This window comes from Spermophilus citellus (genome assembly GCF_964194105.1).
Source record: "Spermophilus citellus genome assembly, chromosome: 2".
NCBI classification, from domain to species: Eukaryota; Metazoa; Chordata; class Mammalia; order Rodentia; family Sciuridae; genus Spermophilus; species Spermophilus citellus.
In genome coordinates, this window is record NC_138183.1 from 139,642,818 (window position 1) to 139,666,529 (window position 23,712).

The 23,712-nt window shown below is 51.0% G+C and overlaps 1 protein-coding gene across 1 annotated transcript in view; it reads left to right on the top strand.

The window, feature by feature from the left end:
- Positions 1-23,712, top strand: part of LOC308641599 (pecanex-like protein 2) — a gene marked incomplete at its 5' end in the record, with an annotated part of 88,022 nt that overhangs the window by 52,606 nt on the left and 11,704 nt on the right. Inside the window, 3 exon segments of the mRNA XM_081280267.1 lie at positions 7,171-7,424; positions 11,915-12,148; positions 13,058-13,170. Coding sequence (XP_081136393.1) covers positions 7,171-7,424; positions 11,915-12,148; positions 13,058-13,170 — 601 coding nt within the window.

Consider the following 23,712-nt stretch of genomic DNA (forward strand, 5'->3'; position numbering starts at 1 on the left):
GCATGGTATTTCCACACATGCGCATAGCCGGCATGGATCAGTCCAGTCTCCCCTCCCTCCCATCCTCTGGAAATCACTGTCCTACATCAGGTCAGCGACTTCCAGCTCCCACGTATGAGGAGAGCATCTCTTTGTGTCTGGCTTCTTTCACTTGGCACGATATCCTCCCACCCATTTGTTTTTTTTATTATTATATCCATCCTTCCAGTCCCTGAAATAACCCAGGAAGCTGTTATCACCAAAACCCCCCACCTAGAAGCTGTGTCTACAGCACAGCTAGTGGGAGAATAATAATGGATCACCCAGCTGTGTGGACATTCAAATTAGTGACTTTTACATTTAACTAAAAGCCAGTGAAGACAGAGTTTATTAGGTTTTCCCTCAGTTACAACAGTACGTTAGAGATGGACACCTACAACCTTCAAATAATAAAGCACCTTCTGGGCTGTTGGACACAGTCTGTGAGGTAGTTTATGTTTGGAAGGGGAAAGCAAGCAGGCTGTATCCTAGAATGAGATAGTGATGGTTTCATTCGGGTCTGAGGACAGCACTTCTCTCCCCAAGATGTCAGTGATTTGGGTCTTAGCTGAAAGCATTCTTTCCAAAACATTTAACAGGTCTCCTAGTCATCTGCCATATATGATTTGTCTTCCCCCTGCACATGTGTGTACAACACACAGCTGGACTGTGAGCAGGGAGCCATTCATACTGCAAGCTCCAGGAGTCTTCCCGCTGACCTGCCAGGGTCCTTGTGGGGGCCATCTCACAGTGGCACATAGGTGATGCTGGCTTGCACAAGTTGATAATGTAATTTAGGAAGAAAGTCTTCTTCCAAGGAGGAAGCAAGGCTGTTTTCAGAAACAGGAGACACAAGGAAGAGGCCTACGGGATGTTTGCACTTGAAGGGATCGGCTAGCCTGGCTGAGCTCCAGAGCTCAGGACATGTGAGTTCTTGTCAGTTCTCTTGCTCTGCAATCTTCCAGCCCACTCTGGTACTGACCATGTTGGGCTGGAAGCCAGGGACAAGCCACCTTAGCAGACCAGGAGGGCTGGAGGTGTGTGGATGAATGCAGGTATGCAGCCAAGCACGTGTGTGCGTGGTCCTGCGTGTGCAAGAAAAGACGGAACTGGTGGACGTCCAACCCCTGTGACACGAGTCACCACAGCGGCCTGCTGGGCAGTGGAAGGGCAGTCTGCCATGAAGGACCATGCAGGCATGACAGAGAAGTCATAGATGCCAACAGGGGACACACAGTTCAGGGTGGTCTCTGTGACCTGCTCTGAGGAGCAAAGGGTTGTACAAGATCACGCTGGGAAGGAGTAAGCTGGAACTCTGGTTTTATGGTTGAGATGCAAAGCAAGGCTCACATTCTCAGCAAGGCTCACGAGGCTCAGAGAAATGCCTTCCTTGGAAGGAAGGCTGAAGGTCAAGCCACTCCTGCACTGTGAGGACCTTCAACAGCACTGGGGGTGACACTGAGCTGGCAGGGCTGCCTCCCGTGTTTCCCTCTGCACCTCGAATGTGGCCGTGTTCTCGTGGTCTAAGTCAGTGTGGCAGAGAAGCCATGTAGTCATGATTTTTTTGATTAGTTTTGGGAGACTCTCAAGTCCTTTAGCTCTGACGAGAATGCCTAATTAAAGCCTGGAACTCAGAGTGTGAGCGGATGTGCCCAGCAGGCCCCAGATGCCTGGCCACACAGGAGACCTGCGGCTTGCTGAGCAGCCGGTGTGGGCAGCTGCCCCTCTGTGACGGATGCTCCTGGCCTCTTCCTTCTCCATTCCTGTCTCCAGGCTGCTGGGTCACATCTGCCAGTGTCAGGCTGGGCGGACATTATTTATACCCATCTGATTCCAAAAAGGAACAAAGTCCATCTACCACAGCATCCACATGTGAAAGCAAGTGATAATTTACATAAAAATAGGGACAAGAAAGACGTGAGGAGAGACAGAAGCAGCACCAGGGTCCTGTCACCTTCTCCACACCCTGCCAGCTACTGGTGGCAGTGGGGGTTCACTGCAGGCTTCCCAGAGCCAGCGCAGAGAGCAGACCAAATGGCTCCTTATGTCCTTAGGACAAAACAACCAACTGCTTGGAAGATCGTAGCTATTTCTGGCAAAGGCACCAGAGAGAGGCTGTCCCCAGGATCCTCATAAAGAGAGTACATGCAATATGGTGACAAGTCCTCAATAACACTGCACAAGCTGTTTTAGCATTTCAGTGTGGGGCAATGGAACCCGTCAAAGCAAAAGCCAAAGCTCCCCTGGGGGTGGCCAAGTTGGGCCAGTCTTGGCTGTGTGCTTCTCCAGAGAAGCTTCTGGAAACCAGAAGGCTGGGAGAGCTTTGAGGAGTGTAAATCCCCCTCCAGCTTCATGTGCTGATGAGTATGGAGGGGTGATGGCTCTGGGGCCAGACCCTGGAAGTGACTGGATCATTAAGGTGGAGCCCTCATGGTGGGAGTAGTACCCTGTAGGAAGAAGCACCAGAGAGCTTGCTTCTGCCACCAGTGCTTGCCTTCCATCCCAGACCACCCTGTAGCAGGTGTCGCCTGGCTCAGAAGCCTCAGCCAGAAGACAGATCCCTGAAGGAGGTGTGGGGTGTCAAGGCAGAGAGCGCAGGAGACATCTGAGCCTAATGTCTGTAGGTGACAGGCAGGCGGTGGGATCTTCATGTACTAAGGAAACGTAGAGAAAAAGGTACTCAAGAAAGGCTCCCCTGCAGCCTCCAAGGTCAAGAGGGACTCAGGAACACAGCGGTGATGGGGGAATCAGTCGCCCATTGTCCTACTTCAGGTGAAAGGGAGGGGACTGGAATTTAGGGGCATACTTTACCAAGAGGAGGTGAAGGGAGATGATGGAGTGCTGGGGACTTCAAAGGGCACCTTGACCTTGGTGCCCTGCAACAGAAAGGCCACTGAGAGTCTACAGGGATCTTCCATCTGCAGCTAGAACCTTGTCTTAAGCCAGATGCACAGCACACTTTGACGAGGGAGACTCTTGGCCCCCTGAGCTTCCTCCCTCTCTGATATGGGCGCTCCAAATAACCTCAGTTGTCCCAAAGGATCTAACTGAAATCCACAGAGAACCCCAAACTCCAACCACATGGTGACATTTAGTGCTGTCCACTGCTGTTCCAAAACGTCTTGCAAAGACGTTCGTTCATTTGAACTGAGTTTTAAAGTGGTCGCTGCCTTCCTCGGCCCAGCAGCAGATACTGGGCAGGTGTCTTACATATACCAGGCAGAAGGGGAATCACAGGACAGAGGAAGGGTGAGCAGCCCACCAGGCACAAGCAGGCCCTGACTGCAGGGTGGACATAGCCACAGCTATGGTGTAGCCAGCACTTCTGAAAACGCAGGCGGGATTCACAGGCACATACCTTGGGGTGTGTCAGATAGATTATTACATAAATGTGTTTCCTTCTGAGATCATGAATTGCCCAGGGCTACCGCAGGGTCATGCTGAGCTCCAAGCAGCTCACCCTCAAAGCCAGGAGCTCACGCTTCATGCTGGAAGTGCAGATGTGTGAGGCGGGGCCCAGGCCCGGCCTTCTGGTGGCCCATGGTCAGCTGCATCCCAGCACTATGCAGAAGGCTCACGGGGAGACGGGGGGGGGGCATCACACCCCTAAGATAGAGAGCCCTAAGCCTCTGTGCCTCTTGGCATCAGAGACATCAAGCGCTGTTTGGAAACAAATGAAATGATATCATGAAAGACTTTAAAAGTTTTAAATGGTTGTCACTTTCAAGGTCACAGTGAGACTTCTGCATCTTCCATGTCATAGGGAGACTTTCCTGCCCCGGGACAGAATCCTTGATTCTAAAGAGTGCTCAGGTCCTCTATCCTCAGCTCCCTGGGTCGGGGGAGCTCCCTGCCTGTGTTAGATTGCTCAGATTTCATTCCTTGGAAAAAATCATTGCAGCAAGGATTTTATATCTTATGTGACAGACCCATAGCCAACTTCGTACTGAATGGGGAAAAGCTGAAAGTGTTTCCTCCAAGGTCTGGAAGAAGACCAAGGTCTCCTCTCTCACCACTCTTATTCAACATAGGATTGGAAGTTTTTAGCTGCAGCATTTAGGTAAGAGAGAGAGAAAGAAACAGCATGCAGAGAGGAAGGAAGTCACCACATCCCAATCTGTAGAAGATGCAATTCTCTATACAGAAAAACTGAAGATTCCACCAAGATGGGTAAATTCAGGAAGGTTGCAGGATACAAAATCAACATACAAAAATCAATGTAATTTTTATGCACCAATAACAAACTTGTTGAGAATGAAACCATGAAAGCAACCTCATTCACAATAACTACAAAAATAATAATAACAAAAATACCTAGGAAAAAAATTTAACCAAGGAAATGAAAGACCTCTATATTGAAAATCACAAAACACTAATGAAAAAATTGAGAAAGAAAAAAAAAAAAAGGAAAATTCCATTTTCATGGATTGAAAAAATTAGCATTGTTGGAATATCCATACTATCTGAAGTGGTTTACCAATTCAGTGTAACCCCCACCAAAATACCAACGGCATCCTTCACTGAAATAGAACAATCCTAAACTTCAGATAGAAGCACAACAGATTCTAAATAGTCAAAGCACTCTTAAATAAAAAGAGCCGAGCTGGAGGTGACATGATAGCTGATTTCAAGATACCAGAGACCATAACAACCAAGCAGCATGTTATTGACACAGAAATAGACAGACAGACCAATGCAACAGAACAGAGATTCCAAAAATGAACCCACACATTCCAACAAAAGCTCCAAAACACACCCTAGATAAGGACAGCCTTACTGATGACTGCTGCTGAGGAAACTGATCTCTATGCAGAAGATCAAAACCTGGCAGCTCGCTCCTACATACACAAAACCAACTCAAGATGGAGCAAAGACCCAGCTGCAAGACCTGAAACTACACAACCACTAGGAAAAACACAGGAGACACTGGTGCAGGCAATGATTTTCTGGAGAGACCTAATGGTACAGGAAACGAATGCAAAAGGAGACCAATGTGATCACAGTGAACTAAAAAGCTTCTGCACAGTAAAAGAAACAATCAACAGAGCGGGGAGGAAACCTACAGAGCAGGAGGAAATATCCGTCAACTATTCATCTGAACAAGGCTCGATGGCTAGAATACGTGAGGAACTCGAAGGCCTTAACAGTAGCACCATCAATAACAGCAAGCAGCCAATTAAAGAAGAGGCAAAAGATCAGAACAGGCATTTCTCAAAAGAAGAAATGCAAATAGCCACAAATACATGAAAAAGTGCCAGTGTCATTAGCCACCACAAAATGCAAATCAAAACTGCAATGAGACGCTATAGCACTCATTATAACAGCTATTGTAAAAAAAAAAAAAAAACAAAAAAAAACATGCTGATAAAGATGCAGAGAAATAGCACCTTATGCTCTGCTAGGGGCAATGTAAATTAGCAAGGTCACTATGGAGGCTCCTCAAAAACTAAAAATAGAATTACCCTGTGATCCGGCTATCCTACTCCTGGGCATGTATCCGAAGGAAAAAAAAGTCAGCTCACAGAGGAACTCTTGCACGCCACGGTTACCACAGCACTACCCGCAGTAGTCAAGCTATGGACTCAGTCTTGGTGCCCATCAACAGATGAACAGGCAAAGAAAATGGGGTGTATATGTCCAGTGGAATACTATTCAGCTATAAAAATGAAATCCTGCCACGTGCAACAAAACAAATGGGTGGGAGGATATCGTGCCAAGTGAAAGAAGCCAGACACAAAGAGATGCTCTCCTCATACGTGGGAGCTGGAAGTCGCTGACCTGATGTAGGACAGTGATTTCCAGAGGATGGGAGGGAGGGGAGACTGGACTGTTGGCTTGATCTCCATGACTACAGTTGGCTTGGTTGGTACCTCTTCCTGGTCTTGCCAGCTCTTTCTGTCTTCTCATCCCTACAAGGCATTTTCCTGATTGACCTCCCAGTTGCTAATGTTCTCTCTTAGGGTAAACTCTGTGTCTTAAGACTTCAAAGTATGAGTCATGTGATACCCTCTGGAACCTTGGATCACATCTGCACACAATTTCATGGGAAGTTCTGCAGATCATCCTGGAACCAATCATTATTAGACCAAGAGTCTTCTCTGCAAGCAAAAAGTTCCTGGGTCTTCTGGGTCATTATTCAGAAATACAACCTTCACTCTTCCAAAACATGTTGGCTGTCTCAATGTGAAATTAATTTAGTTCAGATAAGCACTAATCTACTTTTTAATGGAGAAAAGATGTAAAAAGTGCAAGTCAGATCAGCTGGCTGTATTTCATTTTGTCAGCAACCCTCTTGTGTAGTGTTTGAGGGAAGGATGCCAGGTGTCTTCTGGCCGGAGCTGCTGTCCAGATTCCACGTAATTCTTCAACATCTAACTTTAGGTCCCCACAGTCTGTGAAATTATCCAAGTTTTTGCTAAATGTGGAACTACATTTTCATAAACTGTGTGGCTGGGCTGCTCCTTTTATTCCTGTAGACCTTGGGTGCATTGGGTCTGTCTGCCGCCCGGCCACTGAGATCAGTCTAGATCCCCATTCTGCATTCAAGGCTGTGCAGCATCCCCAGGGGTTCGGCTTGCTCTGTCTGCCTCCTCTCAGGCCTGATGACAATGTTGAAGGGGAGGGAGCATGTGGTTTCCAAGGCTGCTCACAACTGCCACTTCATCCCGTGCCTGGAAGGGGGTCCTCTGGAAGGCACCCCGTCCTCCCCATCCTGGTCTGCAGCATGGGTAGACGGTCCACCTCAGGGCTTGGCAGCAGCTCCCTTCTGGGGCCTCCTTCCTGGTGACACTGGAGCACACTCCTGGCTCCAGACTCCTCCACCTGCCACCTTCCTAGCTTCCTGTCTGCTCAGGGACGGCCTACAGGTCAAGGCAGTCACTGTCCTTCATTCAGCCTTGGTGTCCATGAGAGCACGACTCCCCCTGTACAAAAAGACAGGGAGTAGGTGGGAATCAGAGTGGCTGTGGAGGACATGAGGGTCAATGGCGCTGAAAATTGTGCCCGCTGGGCTGTGCTTTGAACTAAACGTGAGCGTCTTGGTTCTACGGCCCCCCTTGGCATCCTCCCCACGTGAAGGCCAGAGGAGGTCCATGCTGCAGGAAGGTCCCCGTGTGACTTCTCCTCTGACTTCTCACTGCTTGTGCTTGGCAGGAACCTACTGCCAGCAGCGGGAGGTGGAAGCCATCATGGAGGGTGACGAGGACGACAGGGGCTGCTGCTGCTGCAAGCCTGGCCACTTGCCCCACCTGCTCTCCTGCAACGCAGCCTTCCACCTCCACTGGCTGGCCTGGGAGGTGACGCGGACGCAGTATATCCTGGAGGGCTACAGCATCATCGATAACAAGGCAGCCACCATGCTGCAGGTGTTCGACCTCCGCAGGATCCTCATCCGGTACTACATCAAGGTACCGCTCCGCTTCCCCACACTTGTGCCCAGCGGGTACTGGGCGGGGTACCCGGTGATGGTGGTGGTGGTGGGTGTGAGCAGCTCCCGAGAGCTCTTGGGAGAACTCACTGGTGCAATTTGTCCCCTGCTCCATATCCGAGGTCAGGCTGGCTTTGGGCAGGAGGCTTCTCGATGCTTCTCGTGAGGGTTCCTGCAGGGGCTGGTGAGCCTGTGGCCGCAGCCTGCCTCAGCCTGGGGCATGGCACTCAAAGGCGCCTGCTTTCTCACCAAGCTGCAAGGTGTGCACATGGTGGTGATTATCAATCTAATTGAGTCACGGTGTCATGTGTGACATTCTGCAGACTGTCCACTGTAGAACTAGAAATTGTTTTTAAGCTCCTGATTAAAATTCCTCCTCACTCCTGTGGAGAACAATAACATCTTTTTTCAGTTGCTTAGAAAACGTACAGTTTGGGCTGAGTCTCCTGGAGGAGAGTCCTGGGATGAGTGAGGAGGCAGTCTAGCTGGGCTGAGACGTTTTCTGAAGGCACAGGGATAAGCCAGAGCAGCGTGGCGGAGAAGTCTTGGTGCTGGTCCCTTTTAAGGGGTGGGGACTGCAGGGACATGCATGGGGGGAGCCCTGCACAGGCCACAGAGGGCACCACAAGTCAATCCAAGGAAGCAGCAGAATCACTACAGACAAAACTCCCCCTACCCTACCCACAGAGGCTGGGCCAGGTGAGATGAGGGGATACAGACCAAAGAGATACCGGGAGCCCTGCAGTCTCAACCACTGCAGAGGGCCATGTTCAGAAGTTTGGAACAGCTGCTCTGAGGGGTCCCAGTGTCCGCTGCGGAGGCTGCAGTGTACTGGGGACAGAGGTGGCCTTTGGTGTGGGGAGGGCCGGCTGCTCCTCCTTCCCACACGGCCTGTCTGCAGCACCTGCTCCGTGGTAGGGTGTGAGCAGCAACCCTGCTCCAACTCCTGGAGTGCATGCAACAGAGTGCAGGACTTCAGATCCAAACTTCCTGCAATACTAAGTGCTGAGTCTGACCTTGGGTCATCCAGGAAAGTCAGGGAGGCGGCTCAGGCAGTTCTGGCCTGGAACTCTGCCATTGTGTGGTCAGCTTCCCCCAGGTCCCCCTTAAGAAGGATGCTGCCAGGAGCTTTCCTTGCAGCCAGTCCAGCAGACTTGGGGTGCCAGGTGTTGGACTTGGCGGTGGCACATACACGTGGGAAGCCTCCCTCTCATACACAGACGGAGCTGAGCCAGCAGCTCTACCCCAGGGGTCCTTAGCCACCAGGGTCCCCCTGGCTCCCACCCCCACCTTTTAAGTATGTACATGTTCCAAGGTACCAGTGCAGGGCCTAAAGGGGCCAGGTGCCCCTAGACAGGCTCCCAGAAGTTGCCACAGCTGCCCTGCTGTGCCCCTTGCCAGACTGTTGACACAAAAAGGTCTGGAAAGTGTGCTGTGGGCATCCTTGAGCCCGAGTGAACCTGTGTGTTTATGGAAGAGGATAAGTGGCAACCAGCCACCTCTGTCGTCTCTCTCCAGGAGAGAGTTCCCTATGCCCCTCTGTCGTCTCCCTCCAGGAGAGTGTCCCCTGCACCCTCCTTTAGTTCTTAGGAGGCAGCAGGATGGGCAGGAAGGGCTCCCAAGGGAAGCACATTCCAGGGCGCCCAAACCCTGTTTCTACCCTGTGGTGCCTACAGATGACCTTCCCATGGGCCAGACGTGTGGACTGGCAAACTCCACACCACGGGACCTGCAAGTTGCCACACATGGGAGACCAGGCCTCCCAGCTGCCCCTGAGGATTTGGGCTACATGTCTAGTCCTGCTAACGGAGGCTTCCTCCCTCCTTGTATGAACTTGGCATTCACTAACCTCCTCTCCTGACCCTGGGCAGGTGCCCCACCCCTGTGCTTCTTCAGATGACCATCACCATCTGACAGACAAATCCAGGTATGGTGCAAACAGAGGGAGCTGAGGAAGCCCCAGACCCTGCCAGGAAATCAGTGGCTTGTGGGGAAACAAGACCCTTGGCTCTCTTATCTAAGAAAAGAGAGTGAAGACCTCCTCTCTCTGGGTGGGAGAGGCACACTGTTCTCACAAGGCACTTCTCAGGAGCCAGGATGGACCCCAGCATCGGGCTCCCCCTGTGGACTCTCAAGTTCATCTGGAAGTTCTGACGCTGTGGGCCTGGGGTGGACCTGGGCCTTGGTTTTGTTGTTTGTCTGTTTGTTTCCTCAGTGGTTTGAACACCTCTAGGCTCAGGAATGAGTGCAGACATATCTGTGCTCAGGTTACACCATCAGCACTCAGCAGGGTGGGGAGGGGTGGACAGACGTCCTGGCCTCACGGCTTCCTGCTCATTCGTGTGGACACTGCATGGCCCGTGCCTGGAGGCCACTACTGGACACAGCTCTGGGGGCCTTGCTGCCCTTCCAGGGTGGCAGCTCACAATGGTACTGGTTGCCAGGCATGGATGGAGGAGGGCTGCAGAGGTGGGGCACACTGAGCGGCGGCAGCAGCTCTTGGGGAAGGCAGAGCCCAGTTGCGTGGCCAGCAGAGCGCTGTCTCCATAGCTCTGAACTGTTCCAAGGTTTGAGAGCTTGGCCTTGTCCTTTTTATTATCTTCTTGCTGGACAGGCAAATTGAAAAAGGAGAAGACTTTGAAGTAATTCCTTCACACAAAAGGATTGTTTTATCTTCCCATAACCTGGGTCCTTTCTCCCACCCTCCATGAGTGTATTTGAAGTTACCTCCTCCCTGACAACAGGAGGTTTTCCCTGGTGTCCCCTCCATCCTTCTTGATCTGTGAGTGCTTGAAACCCTCTTGGTGTCATGAACCAGCCTCCTGCAAGGGCCCCGCCTGCCCGCTGCCTTGTTTCTGGGCAGCTTCTCACTTGCTGTGCACACTGAGGCATGAGGCCCAGTGCCCTGGAGGAAATGCTAAAAAAAGCAGCTGGGTGGACTGTGCCCATCGGTGATGATGAACCCGGAGCAGCCCTGGTGTGGCAGGCACAGTGGGCGGGTCCCGCAGGCCCCTGTGCAGCTCAGATGAGGGCTCCTTCACTGCCACCATGGAGAGCCTCCACAGAACTTCCCACGACAGGCTTCCTGCTGGGATGAGGGGGACATGGGCCCCAGGTGCTGTGCTCGGGAGCCGCAGGGAGCCGGGTGGGCTCCACATCAGCTCTGAAGGGTGGCCAGGCCTGGGGCAGGCTCTGACCTCTGCAGTCCAGGGTCCTCAGGAACCACTCTGACCTCATCCTTGTGGGCTCTCTTAATTCCTCCCTAAAAACGGGTGAAAGGCAAACCAGGCAGTGCCTTCCATCTGCGCCTACCTAGGGCATGGCTGGGCAGGTGGGGACTAGACCAGATGGTCGCAGGGCCATGTGTTCACAGGGGCCAATCTCTATTCTTCCTTTGTAATTAATATTCATGTAGAAGCTGAGCCTGGGGCCTGGGCGTAGGCCTGGGCATTGCTGTTGTCACAGAAGATTGCTCTGAACCCCAGGAGACGCCTGAAACCACAGATAGCACCAGCCCTGTGGGGGGGGGGGGCTCAATCCCGGGCACAAAAAAGAAATAAAGGAAATTCTGTGCATGTTGGATGTGGCTCTTCAGCATGCCCAGGTCTGCTGCCCCGTAGGGCCCAGGTTCTGTCACAGGGTTATTTCCTCAGGCCAAGGACTGGCCTTTTTGAAGAGTGAGTTCCAGAAACCACAAGACAGCTTTTCATAAAACTGTGACTCAAAATAATAAGCCTAAGGGCAGCTCTGTCCCCACTGGGACTCACAAGCACAGTGTCCATCCTGGGGACAAGGGCTGCTCGTGACATCACAGATGTCCACTCCTGGGTGTCAGGGTTAAGGTACATATGTGTTACAAGCTCCATCCTCTCAACCAGTCATAAGAACTGTGTGGTTTCAGTTCCTGGAGGAAGGGTGGCCTGGCCTGGTGTCCTCGCAGCCAGCAGGAGCCCAGGCAAAGGACGCCTTCCTTGCTGCACTCAGAGAAGCAGGGCCGGCTGTCTCTAATCACAGAAACCCCGCTGTGGTCTTCTGTTAGCATTAAGTTCTCACCTTCCCTTTCCTGGAATGTCTGGGAAGAGAACATTCTAGAATGTCTCAGGCTCTGTGCATTAAACCCAGCAGACACATCAATGATGCCATGTGTGGGGATTTCATGGCTTGTACTTACCCGAGTCGACTTACTTTCTGAGATCTAAGGAAGTCTGAGAACATCCTCCTGGCATTAGAATGTCTTGAGAGCCGGGCCCTGTGGGGGACACCTGTGACTCAGGAGGCTGAGGCAGGAGGTTCACAATTCAAAGCCAGCCTCAGCAACTTAAGGAGGCCCTGTCTCAAAAAATAGAAAGGGGGTCTGGGGATGTGGCTCAGTGGTAAAGCACCCTGGGTTCAATTCCCAGTACAAAAAAAAAAGAGAAAGAAACAAAAAACAAAGACTAACTTGAGCGCTGGGAACCCCTCTCTCTGCAGAGCATCATATACTACATGGCCGCCTCGCCCAAGCTGCCCTCCTGGGTGGAGAACGAGTCCCTGCTCAAGTCCCTGCATCCCTTCTCACAGTGGCACCACATCGAGCGGGACCTGGTGATGCTCAATGTGAATGTGGACGACGACTATGTGCCGTGTCTGCAGGGCATCACCAGGGCCAGCTACTGCAACGTGTACCTGGAGTGGATTCAGTACTGCGCCGGAAAGAGAGAGCAGGTAGCGGGGCTGATGCTGGACCCGGCACATGGCAGGGACCAGGCCGTCACGGTGCCCCTTCTCACACCCCAGGGTAGAATAGAGGAGAGGGAAAAACATACTTTGTCAATGTTAATGGAACAGTGAAGCCACACTAACTGGGAAATGAATGTATCTTGCCTCTGGCGAAAGGTCTGGAAGGTATGTTGTCCCTTTGCGCTATGTTCAAGGCCGGTGCAGCGGTCAGCCTCTGTGATAGTGACAGGATGTTGGAGGGTCGAGGAGCCATACCCCTGGCCCAGGCCCTAGATTTTGAATGAGTGGTGACAGAGAAGGCAAGAGGCAGACCGTGCTTTCTCCAAGTGAGACAAATGTGGCGATTCTCAATCCAGGCTTTGCCTCTGCTGGCCAGGCTGTCACGATGCTGTGGCTTCTCTGCTCCTCAGTTGTTTGTCTCAGCTTCCTCATCAAGGTGGCTTGGCTTCAGTGTCCTCGGTGCCCCTATTAAAACTGATTTAGACCACTCTTGAAACTCAGCTGTGGATGGTGGATTCCTGCCATTCCCAGGGCCCTCCCCGAGAGACAGGAGAAGGCCCTCTGTGTGGGGTTTGTGGAGAGCTCAGGGGTGTCCCCTGTAAGCACTGCCATCTCCTTGACCTGAAGTGCTGCATTGGACACCTCAGAGCGTTCGATCAAAAGCCCACAACTGAAAAGGTTTCTCTCTGAAAGGAACTTCCCCATTCTTATTTTTTTCCTTGTCGGACCACAAGTGAAACTTGTCCAGGAAGCCAAGCTCCTGGGCAGGGTCATGTTGGAGGGGCCTGGGTGACCACGTGGCCACCTAAGGTCCCCTCTGGCTCCACACCTGGGGGACTGCTGCTGCCTCTGGAGCCTGTGTGGAAGCTGAGTTCATACCTTGCTCTTTTTCAGCCTTCAAAGGCCCTAGACAGTGACGAGGATTCTCCTCTGGTGACCCTGTCCTTCGCCCTGTGCATCCTGGGGAGGAGACCTCTAGGAACCGCAGCGTACAACATGGCCATCAGGTACCTGGGGACACCGGGCCTTTCTGGACTGGTGCATACATCCCTAGCTCACGTTTGGGCTGATTCTGTCAGTCATTTTCTTCAAACTGAACCTCTTGTTTCTTTCAGCTACTTCTTTCCACAGTAAGTCAAGTTGGGCCTGCCAGTAGACATTTTTGGTCACTGTGATCTTTGGGGGCACTGGATTTGGGGACATCATTAATACAGTCAGTTGAGACCCAGGAATCCTGAGTTATAAGTGCCCCAGTGCTGATAGGGTTCCATGAGATGGTGCGTGTGACATACTTAGCCTGGCAGAGGTGATGCTCAGGAGATCTGGTTCCTTTCCTGTGATTCCTCCCCTCCTCCCCTGGTCCAGACCCCCATCCCCTTGTCCCTGCAGGGCTTTGGGAGGTTAGTACCCTCTCCTGTTTTTGATGCTCTCTTTCCACTGGATCTCCCCCCACCTCCAGGGGTAGAAATAACCCAAGAATCTTTGGTTCAAGAATGAAGACACATAAAGCTCCCTCCTGGCCCCTTCCATCCTGTCACTCAGGCAGCACCCTTCACAACACAGCGGTGACCATGCCCACCATCTCCATCTCTGTCCTGTTCCTACTGCACCAGTCAAAGGACTGGCCCATTCCATCTGTCACCTACACATCTCCCAGATCAGGGACGTGGCCCTGGCTCCTTCATTGGTATTCAGCTTGTGGCCCCCAGTCTGAGCCCCACCCTGTTGGAATTGCCTTCATTGGTGGCTCTCAACCCTAGACGCACACAGAAGTTTCCCAGGGGGTCTTGTGTATTCCGGTGCCAAGGCCCTGCCTTAGACTGGTTGACTCTGGCAGAAGCTCTGGCTGGAGCCACACATCATTGTTTTCAAGCCCCCTGTGATTTCAAAATGCAGCCAAGGTTAAGGACCACACAGTGCTGGGGCAGTTAGAAATGAAAGGGATCCTCCTTTTGCCCTCCTGCCCTGGTCCCCCTCCCAACTTGGTATTTTTGTATTACACTATGAAATGGTGCTCTGCAAAAGGGCTGTTTTGACATTTGAATGAGTGATTGTTATTAGGTTGATGATAAGCTTGTAAAGGCAGAACCCACTTGTCCATCCTTCTGACAGCCTCAGCCCTGGGTGTCAGGTGGCCGGCTCCAGGAGACTGGCTGTGCTTCCAGGCCTTTCCTGAAGGGGGCGCTAGGATCCATTACTGAAGGCAAGGTGTTCAAGGTGTGTCCACTGAGTGGAGCACAGGTACCAGGTGAAGAGCTGTGGGCCTCTCCCCAACTCTCTCTGGAGTCAGTGGCCTGGGGTCACCAGCAGGAAGAGAAGGACCCCAGTAGTTAGGTTTGTGACATCAGCAGTGCTTTTTCTCACAGCTGAGAGCTGCCAACTGCCTGTCCCTACTACTTGTAGATAAGTGCTCTGCAGAGGGTCCTCTCACCTGGCTCAGCCTCACCCTGCAGCCAGCCATGTGCCCTCTGTGGCCAGCAGGGACTGCCTGATTGCTGGAAGTCTAGCAGGAGCTGGACAGTGGGGGTGGCCTGGGGCCAGCTCCTTTTCACACCCTAAGTTAAGGACAGCATTGGCAAAGGATCAGGCACCTAAGTTTCAGAGTGAGCCTCAGATTTCCAAGCCCTTGGGCAGATGGTCACCTGAGGTTACCTGAGGTTACTTTACACTTTTTGTTGGATTAATGCAAAGTGCTTTATGCATTTCAGGTTTTCCTCCTAAGTGGCAAATCAATGCTGCAAATACTGCCCAAGCCATATCTAACACAGTGTCAGGCTGATTCCCTGTGGTTCTCTGTATCCCTGGCCACATGCTCCTGCTTGTCTGGCCTTCTTTCTTCCCCCTGATTAAAAGCCATGCTTATTGGGCTTTTGTGACTCTGTTCTTGTGGGCTTTTCTTTGTTTACAATAGCTTCTCACACTCTGCTTATTGCAGACACAGTGAGAGGTAAATCTAGGCAGGCTCTCCATGTCCTCGGGAAGGCCTTACTATCTCCGATTGGCTCCTTTATTGAAAGGTCCTGGGACCCAGGAGCATCTTTTTGGATTTGCAGTTATCACCTTGTCCACACCCTGGGCCTGGGGTTCTGTCCACAGACCCTAAAGAGATGCTTTGGCTGGATGTGGGGAGCTGTTGGGATGCCCTGGAGGGGAACTGTGGCCTGCAGCACTCACCTGTCTTCTGCCCAATGCTGTGCTTCATTTTTCACATGCGAGTGTTCCCTAAGTTGTCTTGCTTAAAAAAAGCAGAGGGGGGTGTCCAGAATTGAAATATTTTAAACTTAAATTTCATAGATGTCTTTAGAGCATTAAAAATGAGGTTTGTATTTCACCTCTCTCTCTTCCTGGTCCCTTTCCTCTACTCTACTGGGGAATGATATGACCAGTCATATCATTCCCCATTGTCCCAATATTGTCCAGTATTTTTTTTCTGTATTGGGGACAATATTGTCATATTGTGGCATGTGTGAATATGTAACGACACTTCCCACTGTTGTGTACAACTGTAAGCACCAATAAAAATATGGAAGAAGAAAGAAAGATAAATAGGATTTGAACTCAATTTGGTGTCAGAATTCAGACTCTAAGCCCAATTTTCTTCCTTTATTTTTTATTTTAATTAAATCCTTATGGCCAAGAGCTATCTTTCATTCGCCTTTTCTTTCCCCATCCCCAAGTACTTTGTCAGTACCTGGAACATGATAGATATGCCACTAACATTTTGTCAAATGGTTGAGTGAATATTGGCCCTATGATCTCAAAAGGATAGTTTCTGTGATTAGGCTAGGTAGCAAGGGTGGAGAGATTTTGTAGATGAATTAGGGTCTTTAATCATTCCACTGAGTTAATCAAAAAAGAGATCATCTTGTGTGGGCCGACCTCATCAAACTGCTTGCTTGGACTATTGGCCTCGAAGGAGCAAAGAGCCATACTGTGTGGAGTGGCGTGGTGGGAAAGAGCAGTGCCTCTGGGGCCTAGCTTCAGTCCTATGCCACAGGAACCCATCTCTGCCACAGTCAGAGAGAGAAAGGAAGGAAGCCCTTAACTTCAGACAAGATCATAGCTGTGACTGACACCTTGACTTTAGCCTAATAAGACCACAAACAGATCGTCCAGCTGAACCCATGGACAGACTCCTCACCTGTGAAAACTGGGAGCAGTCGATGTATGTTGCTTTAAGCTCCTAAATTTGTCATAATTTATTAGAAACAGTAGAAAATGAGTTCAAGTACAGTGTAGTTCAACATGAGATTTGGGGGTTTTGTTGAATTCTTAGATCTGCACGTTACAGTGATTAGAAGCATGAACAGGCTTCGGAAGACAGAAGGCAAAGGGCTAAGGGGAACTGTGTGTAGAAACCTGCTCATTTCCCCTTGCCCCTAAGTCCTCCTCTGGACCTCGCCTGTTAGGAGTTGAGACCCTCTGTTCCACCATATACGGCATCCATGAAAACAAGTCTGCCCCAGGTCCAATTATGTTTCATATTTTCTGTTTTCTTCCAGATCCCTGCTGCTATTCTACTGCCCACCATTGATGTGTTCTTTAATATTTTGATACGTTTTTGTCTATATAATGATCCCCATAAAATGCAGTGTTACTGAGCTAGTGTGTGTGTGTGTGTGTGTGTGTGCCCTTAATTTACATAAGTGCTAGGTGCGATACTTTTCATTCTAACTTATTCTCAAACTTATGATTTCAAGATGTCGTCACAGAGGTACAGTTAGTTTGTGGTGGTTTATTGCCACTATTGCCAAGAGCACATCTGTTTCCCTAGTGTTTGGACATCAGGTGGCTTCCAACTCTTCAAACACATCTGCAGGTGCTAGGGGACATGCTCGGGCGTGGTATGATGGGCCATGGGACAGCGCTTGCCTGGGTTGATAAGTACTATTGGGTGGCTCTCTGGGATGGTGTCTGCACTCCTGTCAACAGTATGTCGGAGTTCTGGCTCCCCATAATCTTACTAGAATTTAGTATCACATGATTTCTAGTTCATCCAATTTGATGAATGCTCAAGTCTTACCTCATTACTCATTCAGGGCTCCCTTCCTGTGACTTGCCACCTTCCTTTGCCGGCCCTTCCTTCCTTCCTCCCTCCCTCCCTTCCTCCCTCCCTTCCTTCCTTCCTTCCTTCCTTCCTTCCTTCCTTCCTTCCTTCTTTCCTTCCCTCCTCCCTTCCATACTTCTTTTCTTCTTTCCCTCCTCTTTATTTCAGATTTATAAAGGTTTCTTATATATCCTGACTCTTTCTTCTAGGCATTGCAACTATTTTCACCCATGTAATTAATTCTTCATGTTTTTTTTTTTTAGGGAAGAATTGGTATTTGTTTTTTATACAATACTTTTGTTTATTTATTTATTGTTTTATGTGGTGCTGAGGATCGAACCTAGGGCCTTGAATGTGCTAGGTGAATGCTCTACTGCTGAGCCCTTAATTCTTCATTTTGATGGACCAATTTGCCTTGTGATTTGAGACTTTAGGATCTTTTTTGCAAAGTCTTCTACAGCCCCTTATCACAATTTTTTTCCTTTCACATTTAGTGTTTTATTTAATCTGTAATTCATTTTATGTACGAGAGCATCAGTTTTATCTTTCATTCTATATCAGATCAGTTTCCCTCAGCACATTCAGGAAGCGGTCTGCTCATCCTCACTGAACCTTGATCTGCTCATCCCCACTGAACCTGGTCCTTCTGTGCCCTATCAGGTGTGGTCAAGCAGGGGTGCCCAGCCGTTTCTGTTGCATTCATCTACTGGCTTCTGTACTAGTGCTGTGCCGATCTTTAAAGAAATCGGTAACTATGTCCTGTGTGTTAGATTCAGATTCAACAAGAAGCAGAAACCCAGACGGAGGTAGGGCAGGAAGTCAGTGATTAAGAAATGCTTGTGTTCTATAGTGCTGGGGAGCACCCAGACAGACCACAGTGCCACCTTGGCCTCAAGTACAGGAGACACCAAGGACAGGCTGGGCTGGCCAAGGCTATAAGGTGAGTGCAGCAAGGTGCCCGGAGGATGCCAAGGCCAAAGTGACTTTAGACTTATGCTGTGTCCCCAGAGACAAGCTCACCCTAGGAGCCCTGCTGTGCGAACCTCTGGCTGGGAACGAGCACACCCTTGGGCATGACACAAAGGTGGCAGCTGATTTCAGGGTGCAGCTGGGGAGGGTGGGTCCCTCATGCCACGTCAGAGGGCTGGGAGGCCTCCTGCTGCTCCCCACCGGGTGGTCTGCTTGTGGATTCAAGTGTGGATGCTTCAAGACCGACAAAGTGATTCCTGGATCTTAAAATAAATTTTAGAATAAGATTGTCAAGTTCTTAAAAATATCCTGATGCAATTTATGTTGGAATTGTATAGACTGAGAACTAATTGGCAAGAATTTGTGTCTTTAAAATGTTAAACTTTGCCATTCAGAAATATCATGATTTTTTATTCAGATATATATTGTATAGTTTTTGTGGTTTCAAAAATTCTTCATGAAGCCTTGTGCATTCAGTGAGGTTAAACTTGAGGTGATTTGGAAGATGAATGGCTACTGAAAAGACTCATCATCGTTTATCTGGTGTATTGTCCCTCAACACAACACTGCTGTGCTCTCTTTATATTTGATGTGCAGGAAAACATCCAATGACTTATTTTCTATTCACACTCTGTCCTCCATCATTTAAGTGGATGAGCTTCCTCTCTTTAAAGGGGCATTATTAACATAATACCTTCTCTATCCAGAGCGCTTAAGAGGGCTAGCAAATGAACCAAAGTACTTCAAGTGCTTCGTAAATGGAAAAAGGCTGTAGAGACTGGAGTTTTCACAGGGCTAGCGCAAAGTTAGTGGTTGAGACATGCTGTGAACCTTGGGTGGGGGAAAAGTGAGGTTTGGCTTGGGCTTGAGACCATCTGTTTGTGAGTCGCAGAGCTTCCTTCTCTTCCCAGCTGGATACTGCTTTCATCAGGACAGGAGGCTGGTATTTTTAGAATTTGGGGAGTGCTCGCAGATGGTGGTCTTTGCCTTCAATCATTGACAGGATTGTACTGTACCATAGTAGATCTCACGGGGAAGCACCCTTGCTTCCTGAGTCAGGCTCTGTCATGACATCATGTTCTTTTACACAATGGTGAGTTCAATTTACTCATACTTTTTTTTTTAGATGGATACAATCTCTTTATTTTATTTGTCTATATTTCTCTTTTTTTATTGTGGTGCTGAGGACTGAATCCAGTGCCTCACATGTGCTAGGCAAGTGCTCTAAGCCACAACTCCAGTCCCAATTTGCTCACATTTTATTAATTTTAATTCCTGTTCATAGCAGAGAGGCTCGTCATCTGGCGCCTGTGTGTGTGTATGGACCTGTCCTGGTACAGTTTTTAAACCAGGAGTGTGCCCAGGTGGACTTAGAGACCCAAAGCATCCTCCTCACACATTCCATATCAAAGAGTCCTGATGGCTTTTGAATATAGTCCCCTGGTAAGTCTCAGGCACCACCTGGCTTAAGCTTTAGCCTCTGCTTCACTTGACTGATGGGTTAAGGAAATGTTTTGACTTGACAAAAGCTTTGATGGACAGTTCTCAAGAAAGAAAATAGGGAGGATGAGAAAACAGTCATCTTAGCTGATGTGCTGAGCAAAGTGGACACAGCAGGGAGACACAACACTGGGCTAGGTAAAGCCCAGTATTGGCCTGGAGGAGGACGGGCCAGGGCAGGTGTGCAAGCCACACTGAGCATTTCTTCAACTTGAAGTTGGGTACATCTTCCTTGAGCTGCCCCTGCTGAAGAGGGCCATGGGCATGCTGGGAGCCCTCAGCAGAAAGCCAGGTCCACTGGCCCTGAAGGCCACTGAGTCGTCATTCCCACCTATCAGGCCCAGTTCTCAACTCCCCGCACCAGAAGCAGGGAGGTAGGTCCCAGCCGATGCAACACTGACCAAGAAAAAGGTCAGGAGAAGACCCCACGTTTTACAGCCCAGCTGATCTGTTTGCAGAAAGAAATTTGCTGACTCTTGGAGCAGATGAGGCTTCCAACAGGACAAGACGTCACTGTGAACTTGATCTTGAGAAGTGATAGCAAATGAAGTCAGGCCAAACTGCACCCTGCCAAGCCCTGACATGCTTCCCAGAGACAGGAGGTCGTCATGTCACCATGAAGCCTTCCTCACACCCAGTAGACTGCGGAAAGGAGTGCTCTCCAGAAACCCAGCCGTCATCCCTGCTCTTCCTCCTGACCTTCGGTGGGAGACGAGACCTCACACTGGGGCCAGCTGTCGTACTGGATCATCTTGCAAAAGAGATAAAGATCTCTTGCCAGAGTAGTGTTGGAAATTCAGATGCCAGAGTCTAGAGGAGAAAGAGAGGTAGTGAGAGGATGCAAGAGCCTGCCTCAGGAGGTGCAGTCGGGTCATCAGGACACACCTGGAACCTGGGAGCTGGGGAGGTATCTGGTTAAAGGAGAGCGAAAGCTACGTGCTGGGTGTGGCTCTGTGAGGAGGCGCTGCCCAGCGTGTGCAGGGCCTGGGTTCCAGCCTGAGCTCCGCAGGCTGTGAGCAGAGTGTGCACACTGGCTTAAATGTGATGAAATGGCTGGGGCTGACCTGGAGGTGAGGCACATGATGCCCGCTCTGAGCTGGCCTTTAAGAAGATGTCTCCAGCTACACATCCTAAAAGCCTGGGGCTTGCTTCTAAGCTGCTTCAGTGTGGCATGAAATCCTGAGTGATCATTCTCACTATCAAGTCCAGTTTGTCAAATTCTTCCAGTTTGCTCTTCTTAAACAGAGGGGTGATAATAATGTGTCCTATGCAAGATGATACGAGCCTGTGGGATGGGAAGCACTTGCGAATCCACAGAATCCACAGGTCAGCAGGAAAACGTAGGCTGTCGTTCCTCCTCCGGCCTTGCTTTGCTGGTCATCTGGACCATGCTGTTTGTTTGAGGAACCATAACAGCCATGGAAGTGGCTGTGAATCCTGTGCTCAGTTGCTGGATTCTGTGGAGGGTACGGGAACTTGCCGCAATCCTGGGCAGGGACATGGGCTATGATGCAGGTGGACGGGCATAGGCACTGAGTGTCCCCACAAAGAGCAAGCTCAGGAGAACCAGCCTCTGACACACATGACTGCACACGTTCTGCAAGTGCTGCACCTGGGGCCATGAGCTGCCCATCAGGAGAGGCGTGGTAGCATTCATGCACACGTGGGCCAAAGTAAGCAAGTTGTCCTTGTGCTGAGGATGCCCTGTGATTCCTGCAGAAACTGTGCCCATGTCACATGTGTTTTCCCCAAAGCCTAAAATGTGTTAGGGCCTGACCCCAAACAAAGATGCAGACAGCAACCCTTCTCCAGCCCCGGGCCATCTTCCTCCAGGCTGCTCTTCTTCCCAGAAGGAGCCGGGCTCCTCAGCAGCAGCGCTGCAGTGTTTGGGGCTGGAGGGTCCCCACAGTGCCATCCTGCACATTGTAGAGGCACCCTGACCTCCACTCAGGGGATGCCAGAAGCATCACTCACAGCAGCTGTGACATCAGAGATGTCCCCAGATGTCACCAACAGCCCCCTGAGGCCAAAGTTGCCAATGCTTGAGAGGGTGCAGGATAGATAGGTCAGCTGAGCTGGTTAGTGACCTTGAGCAAAACTGAGGCTCAGAGGACCCAGCGTCCTCTCTCTGGAGCAGAGCTATGAGGACCCCAAGAGCAGCAGAAGTTGGGATCCTGTCTGGCTGGCTGTCTCCTGATCGTCTTCACCATGAGGAGTGGGCACTGGCCAGCTGAGCTGGGCATGCACCAGCCTGGGTGGACTTGGAGCTACAGTCCAGGCAGAACGGGCTCTGCAGGCAGCCTCCAGCCAGAGGACCGAAGCACCATGCCACCCCAGCTGGTGGCATCCAGGACGGCAATGGCGACAGGTCTGCCAGGCCACTCAGTACCGGCATACAGTAGCCTGCTCAGCCGCTTGTGCCCGCTGTTCCAGCTCAGAGGACTGATCTCAGCATCTGCCGCTCACAGTCAGCTTCAGGCCTGGTGTGCTTCTGGAGCCATTTTGATTTTGTTATAATACTGAGCACATCCCTGTTCAGGGGGCATCTCTGGCCGCAGTCCTTGATCCTCCACATGTGCACATGCTCTCTAACGTGACTATGCGTGCGGGGGTTTCTTTGGGCCCACCTCCCACTCTGCCCTGGAGTAATCCCAGCATCAGAGCTGGGGTGTCCTCTCTGCTGACTGCCTGCTGCGGGGCTCCTCCCTCCTCGGGTGGGCCGAGTGGGGCTGCCCTGTTTCCCAGCCCTGACCGACCCTCGCACCCCTCTCTCCCGGCAAGGACAGAGCCCATTCCAGCTAGGCTGGGGCAGGAGCCGTCATTCCTTAGCGATTTCCTGTGAGCGCCATACCCAGTAGTGCTGCAGGTGTCCCAGAGCCCTGCTTCCCGCCACCCACCCCGTCCCACCCGCCTCTTCATTCTCTCAAGAGAAAAAGGCAGGTAATGAAACAACTTCCTATAGGACATCTCCATCTGTGAGGCCCCAGGCTGGGGCTGCTGAAGGTCATTCCAATAGCACAGCATTGAGCTCTACGCCGTGTCCTTTCCTGGGAGGACAGAAAGGGCGACTGACATGTGCACTCAGGCCTCAGGTGGGGGCTTGAGCATCTGAGCAAGGCTCCGTGGAAACCTGGTTTTCCCAGGAGGAGTAAGCAGGGGCGAGCCACCCTGCAGACCGGGCCACTCTGCCTGCGCCTTGCTGTGCCTGTGGGTGCTGCGAGTGTGTGGCAGGCCTCTGTGCACTGTACCCCTCCCACATCTGGAGGGCTGCTGCTCTGGGCCTGTATGAGGCTGGGTGCACTCGTAGCCTGGTATCCCTGACACTTGCCCGAGCAGTTCCCCACTTCAGTGCCCAGCGCCCACCCCAGACAGCAACATCTCCAGATGTCTTGGTGAGAGCGAAGCAGGCCTGAGTCATGACTGACGGCCTCCACTCCTGTCAGTAGCCCTCCTGCTAGGCTGCCAGTCTCACCTGCCCCATGACTGCCTCTCAGTGCCTCCCAGGTGACTGCCTCTCAGTGCCTGCTCACAGCCCCAGGAAGCATTTGCTCTGCAAGGCAGGATCCTCTAAGCAAGGCAGCTTCCAGCATCTCCTTCTGGAAGGTTCTGGGCTCTTCAGGCCACAACACCCTGAGCCCTACCTGACCAGCCCAGCTGCTCCTACTTCCCAATCTGCTTTGGTTCAAAGCCTCAGCATCTTCTCAAGGGAGTTCCAGGAGGAAATGAATGACGATGGTATCTCTCAGGGTGAGAAGCTAAGCCAGCAGTCACTGGGACTGTTCCCTGATGTGAGGTCTAATGTGCTGCGTTGGTCAGACTTCGGCTCCATGAGCCGGCTCATTAAGTCCTTAGGAGCAGAGGTCCCTGGAGATTCTCGTCCGCCCCTGACGTGGGGATTCTCTTGTCCAGTCCAGCACCATCCAGGACGCTGTTTCCTGTACTTGCCTCACAACTACCCCTCAGGGTGTTGGTAGTGACTATGTAGAGTGTGGTAATAGAAGTAAGGGGTGGACGCAAAGAGGGACTGTCCTTG